The 19196-nt window shown below is 35.2% G+C and overlaps 1 protein-coding gene across 1 annotated transcript; it reads left to right on the forward strand.

The window, feature by feature from the left end:
- The first annotated feature begins 2180 nt into the window (after positions 1 to 2180).
- On the forward strand, positions 2181 to 19090 carry LOC124441205 (sodium channel protein 1 brain-like). Its single transcript, XM_046991632.1, is given in 24 exon segments — positions 2181 to 2543; positions 5478 to 5709; positions 7889 to 8019; positions 9000 to 9080; positions 9146 to 9274; positions 9355 to 9446; positions 9532 to 9729; positions 9816 to 9873; positions 10457 to 10610; positions 10879 to 11160; positions 11163 to 11399; positions 11569 to 11763; positions 12217 to 12618; positions 12844 to 13048; positions 13243 to 13458; positions 13691 to 14058; positions 14246 to 14419; positions 14498 to 14599; positions 15122 to 15388; positions 15753 to 15806; positions 15885 to 16022; positions 16468 to 16581; positions 16666 to 16936; positions 17216 to 19090. Coding segments are annotated over 24 exon segments (5430 nt in total). The 5' UTR covers positions 2181 to 2502; the 3' UTR covers positions 18505 to 19090.
- The last annotated feature ends 106 nt before the right edge of the window (positions 19091 to 19196 follow it).

The following is a 19196-nucleotide window of genomic DNA, read 5'->3' on the forward strand; positions in this document are numbered from 1 at the left end:
CGGCGCGCGTGGACTAAGAACGAGATTCCATACAGCGCATGGTATTTATGTCCACCATCTCCAGCGCATTCATTTTTCACATGACGCGTTACAGAAAAAAAAATGGTTAAAATTTTTTTTGCCTTTCTAAACGTTGTCATGAAGTGGATCAAGATAGAGATCAACTCATGGATCAAGATAGAGATCAACTCATGGATCATATTGAGCTTAGTAACCATATTGAATGATCATGGAAACAGCGCGCGTGGACTAAGAACGAGATTCCATACAGCGCATGGTATTTATGTCCACCATCTCCAGCGCATTCATTTTTCACATGACGCGTTACAGAAAAAAAAATGGTTAAAATTTTTTTTGCCTTTCTAAACGTTGTCATGAAGTGGATCAAGATAGAGATCAACTCATGGATCAAGATAGAGATCAACTCTCCGTGATAACGATTGATCTTTCATGCAAAGTCTCGTAAGCATTATCCTAAACTCCCAGCCTTTACATCGTGCAAGTAAAACATTTGATATGAGATGAGTATGGAAAGTTTACTGTGGATCAATAAATTTATCTATGTCATTCAGGTTAAAAAATTTGATTTCAACATAACTGCTTGGCTAATGAAAAAATACAAAATAAAATTACTTGGTCAACTAATTGACTTACATAATGATGACGATAACGAAAACATGATCACGCTAAAGACCGCAACTATAAGAATAATAAAAATACTACAATAATCACGTGACATGCAGGGCTTACAAATACAAGGGTCAATGCAAGCGTAGTTTACAAATTGAAAATTACAAAGGACTAAATTAAATTGACAATGCCATAAATAGAAGCAAATCGATCGCTAAACCACACAACATATGGCAGTTCAGCAGCATGGATGTGCAGGCTCATTACTCAGAGTTATTTTTGAAAGAACTAGCAAAATAATGATGTCGCATATACTATTAGCTACGATAATTTTGACGACGACATAAATCCTTTATCCGTTGCATGAAGACACCTTAACCGTTTAACCGAGAAATCTCACGTGATAAAAACACAGAGCATATGAACGATGAACTACACATTATCTTTAGTAAATAATAAACCAAATACGTTTAAATGCAAGCAATATTTTCGTAGTAAATGATAGGTCACGTCATTCCACAAGAAAAATAAACCTCAAATTAATCCATTTTTCCATAAAAGACTTTTCACTTGTTACTCTCTAATGAACAATTAAAATCAATCATGGGCCAGCAGCCTTGAACTATAATTAGCAGAAATGGCAGAAAGTACAAAATAAATAATGGGGTAATGGAGGCTTTAATATACAATATATCATCCACTATGGATATGACACTTTTCATCTCGACAATTCTCAACTACACTTTTTTCTTAAAATATCCTTTGATAAGTCCTACGATAGCCTGTGTTGTTTTTTTTTACTTCTGTATGTTTTCGCTTATTTTACACCTGTAATTAAATTGACAATTGTACTCAATACATTAAAAATAAAAACGAAAACTCTCTCTAATGAAAACGTGGACTTTAACGATTACAATGAGCAATTTTTTCAAAAATACACACGACAAAAGCACGACTTTTTCACTACAGACTGGGTGTGAGGTCATTTTGAGTCGTGACAAACCCATGACATTGGTAAGGGGCGCAATACCAAAAACATGGATACTTTGGCCGTTACAAAAATTGATCACTTTTGAAAAATGATAAAAATTTTTTTTGGATGACATGTGTAAATCACAATTCATGCTAAATATAAAATATAAAAAATCCAGGGGAGAGAAACAATTTTGTGACATCAGCAAATTACAAGATAGTCTGAAGAGAAAGCAGAGACATTTTACATGTTGCAGCTGTTTCAAAAATCTTCCATCTGCATCGGAATGTCCACTCAGAAAACATATTAATTCATAATTAATTACGCTGGGCTGAGGTTAGGCGTGACCGAACATATTTATTAATACTTCAATTTTCTTTGACAAAATACACTTCAATCTTTTTACAGTTTCTATCAAACGATTAAATAAATAGAAAAATATACCACGCATTTAATTGCTTCACATGGAGTCCTTCAACTACAAGAATAATTTGACTTAATTGAACAGAGTATGAAGGGAAACATTTGTAAACGATTAAGTCGACCACTGAAGCATTGTGGGATGCCTGCATGTTAATGAGTCAGAGAGTAAAAAGCCTTTTCAATTTGAACGGAAGATGAATCGTTTGGCTGCGACGCAAACAACACTCCTCTTTTGAATTCAACCATTTTGCGTCAGTTATCAAATTGAATAGTGGTAAATCACCAACACGATTCTGTTTACCACCATGAAAATGATCCAAATATTCAAAAGCCAATTTCTGTAGATTACATCTGTTTTTTATTGCTGACAATTAGCGCTCGAATGGGTAGTATTTGGACTGTGGGAGTGCTGGCTTTCTTTAGTGTTTCTTAACCATCAAAGTTCATTTTATAACCATTTCAAGTTCGACGAAATAATGCCAAAGTTTGGAGGCGTAGCTGCGCAAGCAGCTGTAAGGTGAGCAGAGAATACATCTCACTCTTCTGCATGTTGTAAATATATGTGTGTACAAAACGATGACCCCTTTCATTTGAAAAACATAAAATTTTATCAAAACAGCGGACAGCCGTTATTTAACTACCCACGCAATACAGAACATGCTACTAACGAACAAAAGGTTTGAAAAGATGTCTTTTCATACGTCTTTCTGCCATGTTCAAAAAAATAAATAATAAATTAAATGCGTCAAGGAAAATGTGAGCATTTCTTGGGGGTAAATGAACGGCAATTTTGGCGTTTTTTGGCAAACGTTTAATTACATAAATAGAGACAAGACATGCACAAGAAGAAATTGTGAAAAAATGAAAAATGCCGTCCGTACATATCACTCATTGAGAAGGAACAAAAACTGTATTGTGGTTTCTTGTTCCAACTTAAAGGACAAAAGATCAAAGCATTTTTGCATAACATTCTCAAACTCAAAAACACAATAAAATAATGAAGAAACACTTCAGGCTGCTTCAATACAAAGCGCGAAGCTTTCAAAAGCGTGTGCATGGGCGTTGCGTTTCGCTACAAACAAAGTCAAAACAAAATAAGTAGAACAGCGTAAAAAATGAATGCAGGACAAATAAAAAAAATTCGTCTTTGCATTGTATTTCGAGTTTTTCTTGAAAATAAATACCAAATGAATCCTGATAAAAGTGTTTTGAATTGCAGCAAATAGCATCACATCCAAACTCAAATAAAAAATGCAAACTTAATTTTAAAGCTTTCTCAAGTTCATGATAAAAAAGGCAGATCATACACGTTAAAGTCGTAAGTAGTAACAATATTGTCTCAACGTTAAGACTTTTGCTTCTATAAAAAATCATAATTGCATGGAAATCTATTTTGCCAGTCCATGCAACGTTAGATATACAAAATCCATGTCTGATATTGACAAGAATACCGAGACAGATGGCAAAAAGACTTCTGCCCATATTTGTCGTGGCGATTCTCATTACGCAACTTGTTGCATCGCAAAACACTTCTTCCACCACATCTTTAAAGTTTTCGAAACAACCTGTGTCTCATTAGGACTCACGAGTAACAATATGTACCTAGAGAAAATCATCACAAAACACAAAATAAAAGCGAATAAAAGCCTTGAATATCAGCAATCGTCGTTAATCGCTTTGGGCAGACGAAACCATCTGCCGTTTTTTGAGGAATATCGTCCAAAGTTTTTACAATGAGTACACACATCCAAGGTGGCAAAAATGCAGATGTTTAATTATCATATGACACCGCGTACATATAAACACATGTATACAAATATTAGCATCCGCTTGTTGTCATTACTTAGCTGAAAATGCGCTAATTGATAGCATTCTACAACTTACACCTCCTTTGAGCAAGAATAAACTGCCAGTTATAGGGCGATGTAGAGGGACACAGTCAACAATGAACTTCTTGTCGATTATACAAAATCAACAAAACCGGGATGTTATTATTTATGAATGGAAAAGCAAAGCAAATATTTTGAAAAATAAGAAGCTGTTTGCACAAGAATATTTACTAACGTATGCTATATGAGAACGGAGAAAACTTTTTAATTTAAACCACTGCATAGCATTCAAAAAGACACTTTGACGCAACAACAATCACGATAAGATTTGAAGTATAAAAATGTCGCCACACTGAAATTCGGGTTTTATTAAAGAATTTTTCCAAATAGGTTTGTCGCATTATAAGGGTAACTTACGCCCGATTCTTTAAAAATATAAGTAAGGCAAGCCCTTGGCATCAGACAAAGCTTTGTACCAAAAATGCTTTGGAATTTTGAGTGACTACTTTATCATTACTAGATAATTTGAAGCCTCATTTGGCCAAGAACAACTTACTTTAAGTTTGGCAGCACTTCCTACAGTAACGTATAACTAGTGCTCTCTCATGTCGAGTGGGAATGAGTGTATCTATAAGAAAGAATTTTATTTCATGATCTATGGGTAATGGCCATCAATGGTAATGGGATATTATATAGCAGATAAATTATTGAAATTTTGAGAGTACATAAACGACAGATTTAAAAAACACACAACCGATGTCCAAAACTCCTGAAACAAGGAAAAAGCTTGAGTCAAATTCTTGCCGTGTATATTAACTGATACAGCGCGCCGAGTATTAAATGATCTTCCTCGAGAGTGAAAGAATTATTTTATTTTATTTTGAAAGTGCAATCTTTGTGAATGACTTGATGTTCTATATAAGTGTTTACAGTCAAAGTTTGAACAATGCTCACACGAATAAATCAAGAGACAAAATTACTTAATTAACAGATGCATAAAAACCCTTCGGGCAAGAACATTTTTATGTAATTCATATAAAATTTGTACAACATATAAAAACACTTTAATTATCTGATCACAATCCACGTTTTCATCAACAATATTCATCAAGTAGCTGGTGTGGAAAAAAAAGGAAATAATTTTTCGACCTGAATACTGAAAGTAGCTATTCAGTAAACGGAAAATCGTACCAAGTGTCCAACCATAATACTTTCCATACAAAGCACCAAGGGTAACCAAAACGCTTTGCAATTTACCAATCACAAGAGAGATCTCCTTGTTAGACGCATATTTAGCCAACCTCAATTCCCATCATGCTCACGGGCCGTATAGATACATTATTATGTGACAGGTGTTTTACACTGCATTTGCAATTTCTAATATGTTTACAACTCTTATTGTCATGGAGTTTTCATATATCACGTCTCATGGACGCGACGTTCATTTTCCTTCAAGTTATTACATTCTTGTGCGATAGTCATCACCAATTCACAGCTCGAGAGACGAGCTGGGATAGAGCTATCCCGTAAAAAAAAAAGTTAGACGACAATCGGAAACGAGAAAGACCAAAGAAATCGTTTGTGTTTTTACAACTCAAATGTCTTCTTCAATTTGCTGACAGGCGCGGAGTACAAACTGACGTAAAAATATCTTCAAAAACTATGCAAGCGGCACAAGTCTTGAAAACTCATCGCGAAGCCGTCGAGTCTCGAAGAGAAGAAGATTACCGCGAAGAGAACGAAGAAAATCTTAACAACGAATTCGATGCTGAAGAAGATGAAGTATTAATTCAAGTACCAAAATACTTACAGGGAGTTCCATTAGTGGACGCTCATAGTGAAAATTCTGATGAGGTATTATAAATAATTGTATACACATGATAAAACATTATGAAGTTTCTAGCCGATGTGCGTGGAACGGAAATATGAACAGTCATTACAAATTTCAAACATATAAATGGTGTAAAAAAAGCGTATCGTTCGATAGCAAAAACAATCGTTTTTTCTTAATAAAAATTCAAGTCACAAAGAATCATGAAATAGTATGATGGAGATCCTCTTCATCAAGAAACAAATTTGTGGTTTCAAAGAATCCTTTAAATGTACTTCCTTTAAGACAAAATGCTTGAAGCTTTTATCGCGAACATCAAAACAGCAAAGCACTTAGTTAAAGAAAGCACTATCCTTGTCTTTAGCGTAAAGATATAGGTAAAACGTTGATTTAACGGCTCATTTCTCTGGCAAAATAACTACCGCGTTATGGACGAAAATTTTAAATTAGGAGGAAATTGACAAGTTAATTTTAGTGACTGGTACAACGCAGGTTATCCAAAGTCACTATTCTAGCTCAGCGTCAAAAATGTAATCGACAGCGTTAAAAAAGTAATAATGCGTACTTGTATTATAAAAGGAAACGGTTGTACTGAAACGAACAAATTTTCATGTGAGCGGCAGTCCAGATGTTGATGTATGTACAAATGTGTACAAACATGTACTTGAGATATAACTGAACCAAAATTTGTTGCAGGAAAATTATTTCATTATTCTAGTGGAAATACCAAAATTTGAGATCAGTATAAAAAAAAGTAGCGATTATCAAGAATTGATTGCTTTAACATCGCTACAAAAGTATAAACTTGTTGCCGCTAGCAAAGTATGAAGAACTGAATTTTCAGACAATATAGCAGCAAATAAAAAAATTATTTTCCCAAAGACGACGAGCAGTTTTTACCAATGAAGTATTTTGAGATGAACACAGGCTGAAGGATTGCTTATCCAGAGATCTATCTCACGTCAGAAATTGATAAAGTTTTTCCCACACTCTGTATAAACCATCCGAAAGTTAAAAATGATTTAAATGTTTTTATTCAGATGACAAAAAACCTTAGACCAGACTACTAGAGATGAGCTTGCAGAAATGTTAAAGAAAATTTTATGCCGAACAAAAACGACCAAGTTCATTAAAACAAAAACTAATATCAAATAGAATATGAACATGAAACTATACTATGAACACGAGAAACGTCGAATTGTAAAACGAACGAACAATATGAACATGAAACTATACTATGAACACGAGAAACGTCGAATTGTAAAACGAACGAACAATATGAACATGAAACTATACTATGAACACGAGAAACGTCGAAGTGTAAAACGAACGAACAATATGAACATGAAACTATACTATGAACACGAGAAACGTCGAAGTGTAAAACGAACGAACAATATGAAATGCTGAATGTATTAATTACAAGTCGTGAAAACAAAATACAAGAACACTATAAAATGTGCTTGTTAGAGCACAAAAGAAATTTTGGAGCCCATTTTTCGGTTGAAATTCCATGCATCTATACGATACTGGTGATATTTGCGGTCGTAAAGATCGTTCTGCCATTAGACTTATTGATATTTAATGAAATATTTATCTCTTTAACGAATGACTTGCTGAGCACATAATGCGCATAAGTTTAATTATTCATGTAGTATATACAAATATATATACTTCGTTTTATTATCCATAAAATATTCGCTAGCTAAGACGTATTTTAACAACCATGATTCTCGACAGAGATTCTCAAAGTTTTTCAAATATTACAAATGTTTAACTCAGATTCTGACATAGTATAAATCCGACTGAAGAGAGGATGTAGAAACTTATATAATTAATACATCCATGTGTATTTGACTAAATATAAGCAGCATGAGTGACAGGTACCTGTCCGAAAGCTTTAGTGAAAATATTTTAGTAAAAGGACATTATAAAAGGCGTCACGCTAGTCTCATTTTCAAAGTACTTCACATTTACAAGAAAAAAATCCCAACTCAATACATTAATAATAGTCCATAATGCAAATGATACCGTTGACATCACATACACGTGATATTCGCTTGCAGAATTTTTAGACTTCAAATAAAATCTTTCGGCAAATTAAATCAAAAAGCTTGAAATGTGATATCACGAGGTATATATTAAGAATGATAGACAGAAAATAGCCACTAGCGCGATTTAAGCACTTAATTTCAATTGTAGACCTATATAGTCATTCAGAAGAATCTGGCAGGAATTCTTCAGGTGAACAGATTTTCTTCCTCGAAATCCTGTTATCTCTTTGGACCACGAAATAAACTTAGAAAATTCACGTGTTACATCATTACACATCAGTATCCTTTTCATAGACTTATCCTCTTTTTTTTTTTTGGGGGGGGGAGACTCAACCCTGCCTGAAAACACAGGGTGAGATGAAAATGTTGGGGAAAGATTCAACTCTGTCTGAAAACACAGGGTGAGATGAAAATGTTGGGGAAGATTCAACTCTGTCTGAAAACACAGAGTGAGATGAAAATGTTGGGGGAGATTAAACTCCGCCTGAAAACACAGGGTGAGATGAAAATGTTGGGGAGATTCAACTCTGCCTGAAACACAGGGTGAGATGAAAATGTTGGGGAAGATTCAACTCCGCCTGAAAACACAGGGTGAGATGAAAATGTTGGGGAAGATTCAACTCTGTCTGAAAACACAGAGTGACATGAAAATATTGGGGGGGGGAAGATTGAACTCCACCTGAAAACACAGAGTGAGATGAAAATGTTGGGGGGGGGGGAAAGATTCAACTTCGCCTGAAAACACAGGGTGAGATGAAAATGTTAGAGGAGTGAGTAAAACTAAATAGAAATTTTAGCAAGGAGTGTAGAAAACAGTTTTCTCAGCATGGATTATGGGAAACAATTTTCTTAGCATGGATTATTGGAAACAGTTTTCTCAGCATGGATTATTGGAAACAGTTTTCTCAGCATGGATTATTGGAAATAGTTTTCTCAGCATGGATTATTGGAAATAGTTTCTCAGCATGGATTATGGGAAACAATTTTCTTAGCATGGATTATTAGAAACAGTTTTCTCAGCATGGATTATGGGAAACAATTTTCTTAGCATGGATTATTAGAAACAGTTTTCTCAGCATGGATTATGGGAAACAATTTTCTTAGCATGGATTATGGAAACAATTTTCTCAGCATGGATTATAGGAAACAATTTTCTTAGCATGGATTGTATCAAACAGTTCTTTTAGCATTTTGAAAAATAAAATTGTGGATATTCTGTCGACACATTGTATTTGTTCTTCTTTAACGTACAATTATAGAATATTCGAATTTGTAATTTTAATAACGATTTTAACCAACTGTATCTTTTTGGCGTTAAATAGACCACCCAAGATCTCAGAGTAAGTCATATTCATTAATTACTAGTTATTTAGCTTCAATTATTTAATATTTTGTCCACGTTTAGGTACGTTTTTGCGATCATTTACACGATAGAAATGCTTCTAAAAGTAGTCGCCAAAGGTTTTGTGTTTCAGAAATACGCATACCTAAGAAATTCGTGGAATTGGCTGGATTTTATTTGCGTTATGATAGGGTAAGCAAGCTCAATCATATTGATTGATTAAAGGAAACTTCTAGAGAGTAAAACATATTTCTCCATTATGTTTTTTTTAGCTATCTAACTTTTATACCGTCAATCTCAAACATTTCCGTAGTTCGAACATTTCGAGCTTTGAGAGCTCTTCGAACAATATCAGCAGTAAAAGGTAGCAATGACGAAGTAAATTGTAAGGTCTAAAAACTTTCATATGGACCAGTGTTTGATGACATTGATTCATTCATTCATTTCAGGTTTAAAAGCAATGGTGAACACTTTAATGAAATCCATTAAAATGCTTTCGGACGTGATGATCCTTACAGGGTTTTTCATCTGCGTTTTTGCTTTGATTGGTCTTCAGCTTTTTAAAGGAACGCTACGAAATAAATGCATAAAGCATGGATTCACCATGGAGAATGGAGACGACTGGCATCTGTATGTTAATAATTCAAGTAAGAAAACGACAAGAAAAGAAACTTTCTTTTAGATTATGCTTTCACTCTCCAAGCCTACAACAAGTCAAATTTTTTTGTTCCAGGTAACTGGTTAATTAACAATGACTTCCCTTTTGTCTGTGGAAACAGTTCTTATGCCGGGTAAGTCATATCTCACTCAATGTAATGTATTATGATAGTTACGTTGAGAAAGCAAGCAATTTAATTCGCCCAAAGCCTTGAGCTAAAACAGTTCAGTTGCGGTAGTTGCAGTTCGAACACATTCAAAGAAAAAGAAATAAAGAAAATTTTGGTTTGACTAAAGGTTTGACTGAGATGAAATTTTTGCCTGGATTTAACAGAAAACTTGAAAAAGATACAAGTCAAACAACAGAAGAACTAGAAAAGAAAAAAAATCAAATGCCCGTTTTCTGACGTAGGAATCAATGATTCTTATATGACGTAGGAATCAATGATTCTTATATGACGTAGGAATCGAAAATTCTTATATGACGTAGGAATCAAAGATTCTTATTTTCTTATCCCGTCCAGAATTTTGTAGAATTTCTTTAATGGCAACTTCCTTCATTCTCACCACATTTAACTAAACTTTGTGAAAAACAAAGGAAAAGGTGAAAATCATGAGTAAAAATTAAAGACTACTAACTAGATTCATCAAAGTAAAAGAGCGTTGTAAAATAATTCTACTTGCCATCTTAAACTATGACGTTTCTTTTCATTTTAGTCACTGTCCAAAAAATTACACGTGTATCAAAGATGTTGGTGAAAATCCTCCAAAATCACTGACTCCTTTCATCTCCTTCGATAATTTCCTCTGGTCGCTGTTGACTTCACTACAGCTTGTTACGCTTGATTCTTGGGAGTTTGTATATAACTCGGTAGGATATGATGATTATAAAATACAGTGTTACCATAGCAGAGTAACAGTGAAGCAGCCAGCATAAAATACAGTGTTACCATAGCAGAGTAACAGTGAAGTAGCCAGCATAAAATACAGTGTTACCATAGCAGAGTAACAGTGAAGTAGCCAGCATAAAATACAGTGTTACCATAGCAGAGTAACAGTGAAGTAGCCAGCATAAAAGTTTGGTCGTGCCTATATGTTAATACAATACGAAAAATAAAAAACCATCGTTTCTTTTTAAGGTTATTGGTGCTAATGGACAGATGTACGTTCTTTACTTTCTCTTTGTTGTTCTCTTGGGTCCATTCTATCTCATCAACTTAGTTCTCGCTGTCGTTTCATTATCCTACGAGATCGAGTCGGCAGCTTTACAAGATGAAGAAAAAATGAAGGAAAATTATGCAGCATTAAAGAGAAGCGCGTCCACTTATGACTTTGATTGTAAAGAAATGCCCGAACCATTATATTTAGACGATATACCTCAGCGTCCTGACGCTCACGTGACTCACACAACAGAACACAAGCCTTGAGTCGCAGCCCGACACCACCTACGTCACACAACGCACTAGATTTATTCGAGCATCAGGATCAAAGAATATCAGGCTGTTGTTCTGGGTTTCGGGCTCACATCAATAAGATTGTTGAAAGCTCTTTATTTGAAGGATTCATCACTACCTGTATTTTATTAAATACTTTGTGTATGGCACTAGAACATCATGGGATGAACGAAACATTCGCCGAAGTTTTGGAGATATGTAATCTGGTAAATATCTAGCTTGATGAAATTGTCTATTGTATCCTTGGTCATTCACATGCAATCATAATTCACCATAATTTCCTAACAATACAATTCTGATTAATTCTTTATAAAATTTATTCGTTGCAAAATGGCATAAGAATCTTGACACTTTTTTTCCAATATTTTTCCAAAGACATTCACGATAGTCTTCATCTTGGAAATGATCCTGAAACTTATAGCGCTTGGCATCAAGAAATATGTTTCTATTGCGTGGAATTTGTTCGATGGTGTGATCGTATTAATGAGTATAGTTGACATGTCATTGGAATATTCAAATGCAAGTAGCGGTGCAGGTGGTGCATTGAGTGTACTAAGAACTTTTCGATTGGTAAGTTTACCATTTTGAGTTCATCTTTAAACAGACCTTAGTACCAGAGGCGTAACAAGAAAGTTAATTTGGAGGGTGGGGTGTATATTCATATATTCAGTTGTGCCCGATTGATTTCTTATGAATATGAATTGGCTTTCAAAACAATTCAGTCAGGCACAACTTAATGTATGAATGTACACACACAACCCTCTTTCAATGAACTCTCTAGCTACGCCTCTGCTTCATACAATTCATAGCTTCACCATTGCTATACTTTAGCATAATAGAGACGACATTCTTATCATTGGTTGTGAATCCGATAGTATCTACCATTGCAAATCCCAAATCACCCGACGTGATTATAAATTACTGGTGCACACATTGACATAAAAAAGAAACATTCAATTTCTTTACCAGACTGCTGTAAAATGTTCTCTAAGTTTTTCTCTTCAACCACTAATGTCATTTTAGCTTCGGGTGTTGAAGTTGGCAAAATCCTGGAAAACAATGGGTAATCTTTTGGCCACGATTGGTAAAAGTGTGAGGGCTGTAGGCAACATAACAGTAATACTATTGATTCTAATGTTCATATTTGCTGTCGTCGGTATGCAAGTATTTAGTTCTTCATATACGACTAAAAAATTCGAAGGTCGCGTACCACGATGGAATTTTAAAGATTTTCCTCGATCATTCATGATGGTGTTCCGAATAATCTGTGGTAAATGGATCGAACCATGTTGGGATGTGATGCATGCATCGCATTTAGTGTCGTTTATATATGTTATCCTTGTATTTATCCTTGGACAATGGATTGTGTTGAATCTGTTTCTGGCCTTGCTTCTTAGCTCGTTCGGGGGGGATTCGTTGGAGGAGGTGAGACAAATCGTTGAATAAACAATAAATTCCAAACTCTTGGATAAGCAAATGCTATTTCCTGATTAGGCAGTAATTTTAATCCTAGCTTCCTAACTTCGATAAGTAATCCATCCCTTCTTGAAGACTCTTCGTAATCCTAATCCCAGAAAGAGTAACAACTTAAGTACGTCGATCTTTCAAGTGTGGATTTAATCGGGGCACTGATGTCTGTACTTATTATAGGAAAAGGAAAAGCAAACTAAGCAAAAAAAGAAAAAGAGTTTACTCGAAATATTCAGACGTAAGAAAAAGCGTAAGATAACACCAAACGCATCTAATCAAGATCTTGACAAATCAGATGAAGATATCAAAAAAGCAAAAGAAACTGAAGCAGGGTTAAATTTGTCCAATGGAGGTGACACAGGAAATGGAAATGGACTAAGAAAAGGTAGGTGGATCATTATATGATCAGAGTATGGTTTCATGGGATAGCACTAAGAAAATGTAGGTAAATTATCAGATGATCAAAGTATGGTTTAATGTGATAGCACTAAGAGGAGGTAGTTTCTTTACAAAGAAGTGACAATCACCACATTATTAGCGAAAGAAAAGAAAGTGGGTGATTTTCTATTCTACGCTTAGACGAGAATGCGTGTAGTGACACGGAAAGTCTTGTCAACGTCACAAGAATTGATGGTGAAATGTCTCAGCCTTCGTTTCCTCTCAGTGTTGTTGTCGATGAAGCACTAGCACGCGCCAAAAACGTCCCCTATAATCCACAGAATGAACCCAAAGAGTATCTTAACGTTGCAAACAGAAACGGAGCACATGCTGTTCCAAATGGAAATTCCCATAAAGGTAAACTACATATTAAAATATGTCTGTTTCAGAGGAAATATAGTCAACAGCCAGCGAATGTATATGGAAATATCATGTTTTAACAAACAAGTTTGTTATGTGATGGCGAAGTTGGATGTTTACAAGTAGATCTAGGATGAGCCAGTTTTTGCATTAAGTCAGATTATTAGTTAACATAAACAACTTCCACAATACAAACATACAATATGTTACACGCTGTTCTCAATTTTAGAGTCAAATTTGAATCTTGACCTACAAATGTTAGGATTCAATCCAACTTTGGTAAATCTGAATGGCGATAAACGGGAATCCATGCAGAGTCCAATGGGTATTATGAGAAAAGGACGAACCAGCTCAACAAGAAGTGGCAGACGACCCACAATGATAGTTATTGGCGAAGACGGCGCACCAGTCGCCCCAAACTGTTATCCAACATTTTGTTACGATAATGGAACGTGTTTCGCGTGTTGCAAATGCTACAGAACTTCAAAGACACGAAAACTATGGACAACCGTACGAACCAAGATTAATTTCTTCGTAGAGCACAAATACTTTGAATCGTTCATCTTGTTCTTGATTGTCGTCAGTAGTTTATCATTGGTAGGTGACCGTAACTTTCCCATATTTTTGTCACAAAGACATTTTTATATTAAGGGTAGCTATGTCTTTTAAATAAGCAAAAAATACAACAGCATGCAGCTGTAGTTCTTTTATATCTGAAGGAGTATGTAAAATGATCTGGAGAGCTAATAACAATTCACTTAAAACATTTGTTTCTTGATCATAGGCATTCGAAGACGTCCATCTTAAAAAACGCCCAACGCTAAGAAAGATTCTGCATTATTCAAACTACTTCTTTGCCGTTGCCTTCGCTCTCGAATTTCTACTTAAGCTCATTGGCTATGGTGTAGTTGGATATTTTACAAGCTTTTGGAATCTGCTTGACGTCTCTATTGTCGCCGTAAGTATAGTTTTCATCGGTATGGTTGATGTTGCAATTTATAGCAGACCAATGTTTTTCGACTTTGTTATCGTTCAGATATCAATTGCAACGTTATTTGGTAATGAGAACCTAAAAGCACTTCGTTCATTGAGAGCCCTCAGGCCACTTCGCGCTGTCTCAAAGTTTGAAGGCATGAAGGTATGGGATTGTTATAGCAACTGCAGAAGCACTTTGCATTATGTCAAGCGCTCTTCGACTAAAAAATGCAATTGTCCACAGAAAGAGAAGGAAGAGGCCCTTCTCCAGTACTGTGTTCAAAAGTAAATAAGCCAATGCATCAAATCTTGTAGCACATAATACTCGAATTAGCAAAGTAGACTTAAATAGGCTACATACAAAATTGCTCAAAATGCAGAAATCAAAAACAGTTTCGTAGTCAATAACAGTATATGTGTAAGCTTCTAATAAGGACTATGAATGTTATGTCATGATTTTTTACACATTTTACACGAGTACTTCAAATGTTCCCTCGTGCACCGTTTTTATCATGATGTAAACACATCAATTGCTCTCTTGTGTACCGTTTTGATCATAATGTAAGTATATCAAATGCTCACTCACGTACCGCCTTTAACAAAAAATAAGCGTAAGCGCCTGAGCCAGAAAGTGCTGAATGCGATGAAAGTACAAACCAATCTTATTCATTACTAATTATTACAGGTTGTGCTCAACTCGCTTGTTCTATCACTACCAGCCATAGGAAATGTTGTTTTAGTCTGTTTGGTGTTCTGGTTAATATTTTCGATAATGGGCGTTCAGTTCTTTGGCGGAAAGTTCTACAAATGCGTAAACGAGGAAAGCGGAGAAAGGTATCCGCCTAGTGTGGTTCCAATGAAAGAAAATTGCACAGGCACTAACAGACGATGGATCAATTCCAAAATTCATTTCGATAACGCTCTTGCTGGTTTTCTTGCTTTGTTTCAAGTGGTACGTTTTTCTTTTACTTTCTTTATCATGAAAACTAATCGATGGATAATGGGTGATATCGATGGATAATGGATGATATCGATGGATAATGGATGTTTTCTTTACGGGTGCTCTAATTTGACTGTGGATGTCACCGTGTGCCATGACAGAGTTTTTTTAAATTTTTTTGCTCTTGCTTAATTGCTAGGTATACTAATATTTCGAAGGCAAATTGACAACACACATGCACTCCCTAAGTAAATTCCTCCCTGATAGATTGGTGTAAAAAAAACATGAGGATAGTAGAAACGTTTGATAGAGAATGATTAACGTAACTACAGAACTCGTTTAGATACTAAATGAATGAAATCCTTTGCAATGATAGGCCACCTTAGAAGGTTACATGGAAGTGATTTTTGACTCTGTGGATGCAACAGAGGTATGTAAAAAAAACGTACTGAAGATAACAATACGAAAAACTGCTCCCGGTTTCGTAATCTCAGCTTCTCTCTTATAGAAAAATCATCAGCCAAAGACAGAAGCAAAATATGAAATGAATTTCTTCTATGTTGTGTTCATCACATTGGGTTCTTTCTTCATTTTGAATCTATTTATCGGTGTTATTATCGAAAACTTTAGTAAACTCAAGCAACAGGTAAAAACAAATAAACATAATAATCACATTTTTATATATTCATTTAAGAGAACTTTTAAAATGACAACGGACTTTTTAAAACAATTGATATCTCTTTTCAATCTTTTGTTTTTGTTAAGTCCGTATTGTATAAATAATCCCTGCAAGTTTATAAATACCTTTCAGTTTCCTGACAATTTTTGGATGAAATATTTATGTAAAATTTATACCATTAGCACTTCAAAATGACAGGAGCTAAGTCGGTTGAACTAGCTTATCAGCAAGTTTTCTTGACAATTCTTGTTATAAATTAAAATGACTTCAATATCTTGAGAACAAAGACATAAATAAACCGTATTAAAATGTCTGCTGTCATTTTAAGAGTTCTCTTAAATAAAAGTAAAATTTAAATAAGTACAAACATAGTTTTACTGGCACTGTAATACCTTGTGCCGATGATTTTCAGTACGAAGACAATGATGCAATGGGGATATTTTTGACACCAAACCAAAGAATTTGGGTGAACACAGTTAGTAGAACATACATGAAAAAACCAAGAAAACAGCCTAAGAGACCAAAGGTAAATAAAAACAAACAATAAAAATAAACAACAGGCAACAATAGCGAGACCTCTCATCCAAAAACCTGATCAAAACTTTTTCAGGCTGAATGGAGGGGAAAAGTATATGATTTCGTTCAAAGTCGGTCGTTCGAGTTCGTTATAATGGCAATAATAATACTCAATATTCTCACAATGATGGGCGAGCACCATGGGCAGTCGGAGAAATTTACTGAGGGATTGACATATCTCAACTATATATTCACAGGACTATTTGTCATTGAAGCCATACTGCGCGTGATTGCTCTAATGTCTGACTACTTCAGGTCAGGATGGAACCTTTTCGATTTCACCATTGTCATGTTTTCAATAACAGGTATGAAGTTGTCACTCTTCATTCAGCGTGTAGTCATGGAAAGGGTTTTATTATAAGATTGCAAGACTACAAGTATACTTCCATTCAATAAGAAAGGAAATTTACAGAATTTTTTAACGAAATAAATAAAGCAAGGTGATTAACTCAAAAAATAAAGATGTTTAGGAAGACGGCTAAACGTTACGTTGGAATTGATGTTTTCATTAAAAAATTTTGTCTTAAAAGATTGATTTGTGGTCTTGATAAAAGTCCAAAAACTCAAAAAGTCTTTATATTTAGAAATTGTACTGGAATCATACAAGATTAATATGCCTTTTTCACCGGGATTACTACGAGTAGTGAGAGTATTTCGGTTGGCAAGATTGCTGCGCTTCTTCGAGAGTGCAAGAGGAATTCGTAGCCTACTATTCGCTCTTTTGAAATCACTCCCAGGTCTCGCAAATATTGGGTGTCTTCTTTTTCTGTTCATGTTCATCTACGCTTGTATTGGTATGTCGTTATGGGGAAATGTCAAACAGACGGGATACCTTGATGACGTCGTCAACTTCAAAACGTTCTTTTCCAGTCTTTTGCTGTTGTTTCGCATTGCGACTGCAGCTGGTTGGAACACAATACTCGAGCCAATGATGATTCAACCACCAGATTGTGACGACGAATTTGATGGCATTCCAAATGGTAACTGTGGTGATCCTTTGCTAGCGGTAGTATACTTTGTTAGCTACATTCTTTTGATCTTTCTTGTGACTGTGAACATGTACATAGCGGTCATATTGGAGAACTTTAACGAAGCTCAACAACAAGATGAAATAGGGTTATGTGAGGAAGACATGGACGCCTTTATAACTATTTGGGAAATATACGATCCCGAGGCAACCCAATTTATCCACTACCGAGACCTAACTCATTTTCTAGATGCTTTGGATCCACCATTAAAGATTGCAAAGCCAAACGAACAAGAAGCAGCTCGGCTTGATATTGCAATACGACAGGGCAACATGATACATTGTCTTGATTTAATGCTAGCATTGGTGAGAAAAGTTATCGGTAATATGGAGGAACTCACGGAGGATGATAAAGAGAACATGTATGAAAACTTCGAAGATCGTTTTCAGTCATCATTTCCACAACGTAAAACAACAACGATATTGTGCACGATCAATGAACGGTACATACGTGAGACCGCGGCTACTATTACATTGCAACGTGCCTTTCGCAAATGGCAGTGCAATAACCAGACAAAATGGGAAAAAGAGAAATTTCACAAACACTCGATGGAAGAAAAGATCGATAAAAATTATGTATGGGAGGAAGAACAAATCAATGATAACTGTTCGATGTCATGTGTTACTCGAGCTCGTACAGCATCGAGTCCTCAGAAAAAGGCTCCGCTAGCGGTACAGGAGACCTTTGATAGTCCTGTACCACAATCCAAGAAAGATAAAAGGAACAATAACTACACAAGGGAAACAGTATGCTTTAACGATCCTAATGCAACAACCGACGAGCAGAGGTATTTCAATAAAGATGATAACAAACACAAGCAACAATCATCAGAATCAGTAGTCTAGAGGTCTGGGAAGACTAAATTTAATTTCAATCCTGCTACACACAGGTCACAATATTGCTTATTTCCATCAGCAGCGTAAATGGAAACTTGCTCTTGAAGTTTTTATCATGAGCCATTTCCCCATAACATCGACATTAATTCATGGTTGCATAAACCATAAGATATTCATGAGCAAAGATCGGTAAAATGTCTTAACAGACAACCATAAAGATGACAGCAGACTTATTTATGATCATGTAACACATTAATCATTTTCAAATTATCATCCTACTGGTTTTCTAGACAGGCCATAGGCGTATTATATCTTTAGAGGAGAGATGTTTTAAAAAGTTTTATAAATTGTATAAATGTTAATCTGAAATATGCCGGTGCATATTTTTCTAGAATTGACCAAACATAAGCCGGCACAATTACATAAATATAAAATAACTAAGATAATCTCAATTGGTTCATAAAATCAATCATAAGATAAATTTTACCATAAATATTGTAAACATGCTACAATTACATCAGTCAGTGCAAATAGTTAGAGAAGAAACATGCCCAATTTCATTTTAATTAAAAATCCATGTTTACATAAATGTAAACTATGAAGCCTTGTGGGTATGCACCATCCATCCATGTGTACCCAAAACAAACCCTTCCTATCCCTCCTGCATGCAGGCTATTCTTGTCAATGCCAGTATATTCCAA

The sequence above is a fragment of the Xenia sp. Carnegie-2017 genome, unplaced genomic scaffold, assembly GCF_021976095.1.
Source record: "Xenia sp. Carnegie-2017 unplaced genomic scaffold, XeniaSp_v1 HiC_scaffold_20, whole genome shotgun sequence".
Classification (NCBI taxonomy): domain Eukaryota; kingdom Metazoa; phylum Cnidaria; class Anthozoa; order Malacalcyonacea; family Xeniidae; genus Xenia; species Xenia sp. Carnegie-2017.